This window comes from Nansenia antarctica (assembly GCF_963989245.1).
Source record: "Nansenia antarctica genome assembly, chromosome: 6".
NCBI classification, from domain to species: Eukaryota; Metazoa; Chordata; class Actinopteri; order Argentiniformes; family Microstomatidae; genus Nansenia; species Nansenia antarctica.
The window spans coordinates 37359195-37367230 of record NC_137676.1 but is presented as its reverse complement, the minus strand read 5'-3'; the positions used below and the strand labels follow the sequence as shown (position 1 = coordinate 37367230).

The 8036-nt window shown below is 42.3% G+C and overlaps 1 protein-coding gene across 1 annotated transcript; it reads right to left on the bottom strand.

Moving 5' to 3' along the window:
- Positions 1-416: 416 nt before the first annotated feature.
- On the bottom strand, positions 417-4749 carry cdk20 (cyclin dependent kinase 20). Its single transcript, XM_080534136.1, has 8 exons — positions 4655-4749; positions 3907-4020; positions 3502-3690; positions 3186-3307; positions 2744-2806; positions 1640-1763; positions 1276-1431; positions 417-640 (listed from the first exon to the last, which is right to left on the bottom strand). Exons 1-8 carry the CDS (start codon positions 4727-4729, stop codon positions 452-454), a joined length of 1032 nt encoding a protein of 343 aa, XP_080390262.1. The 5' UTR covers positions 4730-4749; the 3' UTR covers positions 417-451.
- Positions 4750-8036: the final 3287 nt, after the last annotated feature.

Genomic DNA, 8036 nt, shown 5'->3' with positions numbered 1-8036 from the left:
CCAAAATAGAGGATAAGGGGAATGAGTAGAAGGCCTCTGCTCTTAACAGGGGTAAGAGAGAGGGGGAGAGAGAGCGCGCGAGAGAGAAAGCTGACATGAGAGAAGGACTTCAGTTGAGTCTGGAAGGACAGAGCGAAAGGGAGGGATGTGCCTGCTGAACTCTGATAAGAAGTTTATCATGGGGAGGCATGAGGCGGCACGGCTGGCACGGCCTGTTCTAAGGCAACTGACACACGTAGAGCAACAAGCACATAGACCCTTCACTATGTCTGTGTTTGTTTTTGTTGACTTGACAAAGAACAGGCATCCATTACAGAGACGTTGCTTGACAAATTTAAATGGTTTTATTTCCAGAATATATAGAAATAGAAATCAGGCTCATATCACAATAGAAATTATTTACAAAACATTAAATACAAATATAAATATTAGAAAGTGGAATTAGGGGGGGTCATGAACACCAAGAATGGCCTTTTAGCAGTTCAGGATCCACGAGGCTCTCTCTGAGGGGGAGATCCACAGAGTACTCTACGGGAGGCTGGAGACGCTGGCGGGAGTGTTTCCCTCCTCGCTGGGGGATAGGGAGCTCGGAGTGGTGGGCAGGCAGCGGGTCTGTGAAGAAGTAGGGATGGAGCAGAGCCTGGGAGGGGAAGAGAGGGAGAGAGAGTTGTTCTGAGACTGGGGTTTCTGACCTATCGTTTCTGCTTTCAAACCTTGAATAATTCATTATGATCTTTTGATCATCTGGGAATATACAACTATAAACAAAGTCCTAAATGCCTCCAGGTAAAGAGGAGGAGGAATTATAGCCCCATCAGTTTTACATTTACATTTCAACTATTTAGCAGACGCTTTTATCCAAAGTGACTTACAATTAGAGATACAGGGACAGTCTCCCTGGAGTAACTTAGGGCTAAGTGCCGGTTCCCCTTGTATTATTCACTTTGTTCACATGAATGAGGGCTAAACTGCTAAGTAGCCTGGAGAACCGATGGTGACCGAAATCTCCTGTTTCCGTAGCGTGAGGCGGCTTGATGTACTAGTACACCCCCTGGAAATGACGCTAATATGTCGCAGGATCTTTCCCCCCAATCCAACCCTTAATACAGAGTGCCAAGCAGGGAAGCAACAGGTACCATTTTTATAGTCTTTGGTATGACTCGGCCGAGGATCGAACTCACAACCTCCCAATCTCAGGGCGGACACTCTAACCGCAAGGCCACTGAGCTGGTCAAACTGCTAGGAGAATAGCGGAAATAGCACCAAATAGCCAACCTGTCTGGCACTGACGCGTTGTTTGGAGGGGTAGACAAGGAATTTCTTCAGCAGGTCTACAGCCTGAGCTGAGGTGTCTGGGACTATTTCCTCCAGCGGGATTGGAGGATTCTCCTTGAAGGCGATCTTGTTGTAATCAGGAAGCTCTGTGATCTCCTAGACAGACACAGACAAGAGACAAGGCACAGGCAGACAGGGTCAAGAATCCCATTAAAGGAGTAAATAAGTAAAAACGTATACATTCGATTCAGAATAATGTATTTCCCTTGACACGTATAACTACCAGGATTAACTTATAACCTCCACAATGCAAACATGACTCATGATATTTCCATAATTGTGTGTGTATGGAGGGCAGTCTCACCGGCCACACTTGGTGGTTAGGTGTTCCAAGGACTCTGAGCACACAGCAGAGCTGCTCGATATCATTCTCACCAGGGAACAGGGGAGAGTTATTCAGAAGCTCCCCGAAAATACATCCAACTGCCCTGTGTAAATTACATGAGAACAGGGTTACAAAACACAAGCAAGGTGTAAGAGCTAAACCACACATACCATGATACTAGACCACAAATATCTACAAAAGACACTGTGGACATCTTCAAAAATGACATCTTAAAACATGTTTAGCCTTGCATTTACTCGAGGCTTGAAGTCTTTTAGTCATTCAGTACTTTCAGCATCTTGTTTTTTTTTATTATTACATTTGAGCTTTTATTGACCATGCATGAGTCTCTACAGTCCTCACTTGTTCTCTGCTTTTACTGTTTTAAACTCCCTGACTTGTTATCCTCTTATATTTTGTCACACCATCTTTCACTTGTTTTTTATTCATATTCCTGTAAAGAATATTGTGTTGCATCAGTGTATGAAATGTGCTCTATAAATAAAGTTGGATTTCATTTTGATTTGGAAAGAGTAAATTATCTAATGGACTTAACAGTTTGAGAAGCAGAGCAGCTGTAAAAAAGACAAAAGAAAAAGAAGGGAAAAAAAAGAAAAGGAAAGAAAACAGCATTACTGCCACCTGGTGTATAATTGTGTGCATAAGTAGGAGATGCTGATTTAAAAATATTATAATGACTCATTGCAAAGATGCTGAACACACATGAATTTGGTGACCTCTCCAAATCAAAACAACAACAACACCAACAACAACAACAACAACACCAACACCAACAACACCAACAACAACACCAACAACAACAACAACAACACCAACACCAACAACACCAACAACAACACCAACAACACCAACAACAACACCAACACCAACACCAACAACAACACCAACAACAACAACAACAACAACACCAACACCAACACCAACACCACCAACAACAACACCAACACCAACACCACCAACAACAACAACAACAACACCAACAACAACAACAACACCAACAACAACAACAACAACAACCACCATTCTGCGACCCAGTTGACATGAGAAATGGAAGCATCTTACCAAAGATCTACACCTTCATCATATTTCCGAGCCCCATAAAGAAGCTCTGGTGCTCGATACCACCTGGAAAGATCAAAGTTATAATGGGATCCTTATCATCATGTATAGCCTAAGCTAAGCCATCCTGTCAACCCACGTGTCAAATAAATCACTCAAATTCATGGTTCTGCTGTGGCCATCTGTATAAGGTAGACGCTATTGAATATTTTTTATATTTATATTTGGAGATTATTGTGGTATTTAGAGCAAATCATGATATTGCTCTCTTACAGATGGTTGTTTATAAAAGTGCTTTTTTCATGACAATGCACATCTAGCGGTGAAAACATCTCCTTGTTTCACTAGACTATAAATGGCACGCCAACACCTGTAATCTAGTGTGTGTGTGTGTGTGTGTGTGTGTGTGTGTGTGTGTGTGTGTGTGTGTGTCAATGTAGGCTACCTGGTGGCCACCTGGTGACTGTAGAGCCGCCCGCCGTCATTACAGAAGAGCCTAGCAAGGCCAAAGTCTGCTATCTTCAGATGACCAGTGGAACTGATCAAGAGGTTGGCTGGTTTAAGATCCTGCAGAGACAAACCAATGAAGCCTTACCCAGGTCACAGCAACAGTTTGATGACACACTGCAAAATGTCAGCTTTTGTGGGGAATGGGCAATGGGGGAATATTACTTAAAATAAGCTAAGTTGTGTATCTCGGACACTCAACAGACAGCAAGCCAAGTCATGAGTCCCCCCTGTGGCCCACAGTCAAACCTTACTCTGTGCATGATGGAGTTCTCGTGGCAGAAGGCGACACCCTTCAGCAGCATCATCATGTAACCTTTGACCTGAGACTCTGTCAGAGGTCTCTGGGAGTTCCTGATGACCTCAGACAGATCGGACAGCATGTACTCAAACACCAGCACGAAGCCCGTGCCATGGGGGAACACGTCCTTCAGCTTCACCACCTGGAGGGGACACGGGGGGTTGGATCTGATTTCTCGCATCCTTCTCACGACACATTGGAGGAGATGGTCCGAGGTCGTGAGGTACCTCCGAGGTTCTCCTCCAATGTGTTTTGAGGAGAGGAGAGTGGATGCAAGGAATCAAAGAAGTAAATTCGCATGGAAAGTGTATAGGCAATCAACTGCTGGTTTGCTGATTCCAAACTGATACGAACTTACATATTGATTGTCTTCAATCTCTTGTAAAGCCTTGATTTCTCTGAGGGCTTGATTGGGTATTCCATCCTCTAGCTTCCTGAGGGCTACCTTCTTCAATGCAACAGTCTCTCCTGTCTGTGGCAGAGAAATTACATTAATGTAGCTACTAATGGAAATGTCTTGAGAACGACAGAAGATACAGCTGCGTTTACTACAGCAGACATTAACATACATAACATACATAACATACATACATACATAACATACATACATAACATACATACATACATAACATACATAACATACATACATAACATACATACATACATACATACATACATACATAACATACATACATAACATACATACATACATACATACATACATACATAACATACATACATACATAACATACATAACGTTTACTACAGCAGACATTAACATACATACATACATACAGTACATACATACATACAGTACATACACACATACACACGTACGTACATACATACATACATACATACATACATACGTACATACATACACACGTACATACAGACAGACAGACAGACAGACACACACACACACACACACACACACACACACACACACACACACACATACATACATACATACATACATACATACATACATACATACAGTACATACAGTACATACATACATACATAACGTTTACTACAGCAGACATTAGCTTTCTAGCTAGCGTTGACGACGCAGCTGAACACGAATGCCCAGATAAATCCCATACCTCGATGTGTTTCGCTTTAAATACAATCCCATGGGCTCCTTCCCCAATTCTACCCAATATACTGTATTGGTCCATGGCTACGGCAACAGTGCAGAGGATAGTTTTCTTCCCTGAAATGCTATTAGCATCGTAAGCTAGCTGCTGCAGCGGCCATGACTCCTTCCTTGACGACGTCGACCGCTGTTGCTATCCAGGGTTGCCAGATGGGCTTGACAATTTACAGCCTAACCACAGTCTAAAAACCGCTAAATCCACCCTAACCAGCCCAAAACCTGTTGTCAGAAAGCCGCTAATTACTATTGGGCCGGTGCCCATCTCCTGCCCCTAAACTGTATGTCTGTTGCCAATGATGTTTGTAAAATAAAATAAAAACCTGCACATTGTATGTAGCTACTAGGGTGTGTGTTTTAACTTCACGCATTTTGTAGCTTTCATGCACTGACATTTTGATACCAACTAAATGCTATTTATCCGGCCCAGTGTGATCAAAAGTAGCCTAACCCATTCAGCGGTAACCCATCCCATCTGGCAACCCTGTTTCTATCACGTGACCGTCTGGCACGCTTCAGCAGACAGAGGGCGTGGTCGTCCTGTCATCCAGTGCCAGTTGCAAACCCTCTGGCAGTAATGAATCATAAGTCATTTCTAATCAGGGCTGGTTCTAGGCATAAGCGAAATAGGCGGTCGCCTAGGGTTCTGTTTATGAGTCCTACTCTGCTAAATGTTCTTGTAATAGGCTAATACCTACTCTATAACTGTCCAGATGCACTCAGGAAATACTTTCAGAAGCCCCCAGACCCAGGTGCTGGAGAAGGGTCATCTGATCCCCCATCTACACCATGTAAGTTCAGCCAATTATTTGTTGTCTTGTTTGTTATTATTATTATTATTATTATTATTATTATTATTATTATTGTTGTTGTTGTTGTTGAACAAATAACAGTTAGACCTTGTTACTAATTAAATAGGCATTAGTCAAATCAAATAAAGTTTATTTGTACAGTGCTACTTTATATGTAGTAGAATGACACAAAGGACTTAATGCAGTGGTGTAACAGTATGGATGTGCTACTAATAAATAAATAAATCTTATTTATTCATAATGTATTCACTTGGTAACACTTTACTTGAATCCTCCATCATAAGGTCTTCATAACAGTGTCATAAAGTTGTATGTTTGGATTTGCCTGCAGGTGAAGGAACAAAAGCACAACTCTACAGCATAAAGACATCCCATCAACAACAACAGGCACAACCACAAGCACAACTCTACAGCCTGCAGACAAGGTAAAATAGACACTTAAAGTACAGTACATTCATTGTGACATAAAAACAGTAGTGAGATAAATGGTAGTGTTTTCTTTAATGAAATGAATTACACGTCAGCATATTGTGTTACATGAAACACATAGTTGGTTAAGAACATAATCTGAGAGTGGTGTCCTGGGGTAGGAGTCAAACCCAAACCCAACTGAAGGTACAGCAAGAAAAGGTCAAATCTCTGTCAATCTAGCTGATAGATCTCCCTCTCTCTATTAGTGTGTAGCTGATGGATCTCCCTTTCTCTCTATTAGTGCAGTGTTGCAACAGTACAGGTACAAGTGTGTCCAGCCTAAGATATCTTTTGTAATACAGGTTTTCATGCTGCGTCAGAAGAACTGTGCCTCTAATGTCATACCAACGATGCATTCATAAAACTTAATGTTCAACAAACTCAAGCAAATGTTCATTTCATGCTTTTCTTCTCCTTTGGCGCACTCAGCCCCATCTCATGCATATTCTGAGTGCCACGTTGATTTCATTGACTATGCATTAGTATTTTGCGCACAACAGTGACTGAAATTCACTTGCTCTCCAGCAGGGGGCATCAGCAGCACTGGGAGCGACCATCCCTCTCACATCGACAGCAGTCACAGAACAGAAAAAAAAAAAAAAAAGGGCCGTTTTCATTGCAGTTTAATAATAAAGATTGAGAAGATTGGATCAGTTGTACTTTTTTTTTTTTTTATATACTTGAAACCCTTTTTTTTGAATACTCGACGCGGCCCAGCCTCACCCAGGTAAGATGAGTTTGAGCTTTGAGCATGCCCCATGGCATTAGTCAAATCAAATAAAGTTTATTTGTACAATGCTACTTTATATGTAGTAGAATGACACAAAGGACTTAATACAGTGGTGTAACAGTATGGATATGCTACTAATAAATAAATAAATATTATGTATTCATATTTATTCACTTGGTAACACTTTACTTGAATCCTCCATCATAAGGTCTTCATAACAGTGTCATAAAGTTGACATTAGAGGTGTATGTTTGGATTTGCCTGCAGGTGAAGGAACAACAAGCACAACTCTACAGCATAAAGACATCCCATCAACCTCAACAAGCACAACACCAAGCACAACTCTACAGCCTGCAGACATCCCATCAACCTCAACAAGCACAACTCTACAGCCTGCAGACATCCCATCAACAACACCAAGCACAACTCTACAGCCTGCAGACATCCCATCAACCTCAACAAGCACAACTCTACAGCCTGCAGATATCCCATCAACCTCAACAAGCACAACACTACAGCCTGCAGACATCCCATCAACCTCAACAAGCACAACACTACAGCCTGCAGACATCCCATCAACCTCAACAAGCACAACACTACAGCCTGCAGACATCCCATCAACCTCAACAAGCACAACACTACAGCCTGCAGACATCCCATCAACCTCAACAAGCACAACACTACAGCCTGCAGACATCCCATCAACCTCAACAAGCACAACACTACAGCCTGCAGACATCCCATCAACAACAACAAGCACAACACTACAGCCTGCAGACATCCCATCAACCTCAACAAGCACAACACTACAGCCTGCAGACATCCCATCAACCTCAACAAGCACAACACTACAGCCTGCAGACATCCCATCAACAACAACAAGCACAACTCTACAGCCTGCAGACATCCCATCAACCTCAACAAACACAACACTACAGCCTGCAGACATCCCATCAACCTCAACAAGCACAACTCTACAGCCTGCAGACATCCCATCAACCTCAACAAGCACAACACTACAGCCTGCAGACATCCCATCAACTGGAACATATCCTGAGGTACGTGAGTCTATCAAGGCAGCACCTACAGATTCTGCTGCTACAGATCCTGTAATTTTAATTTATAAAATAAATATTTTTGTCTTGAAACTATTGTTGTCCATATTTTTACTGTTGAATGTGTGGGTGGTGATGAGGCAGTACTGGTGGTGGCGCCCCTAAAATTTTGCCGGGGGGTACACACACCAGCTTACGTCTAATGTACTGAAGGACAGGGTGTGGGACCACACAGTAGGTTAAATTGTGTCGAATGAAGTGGTG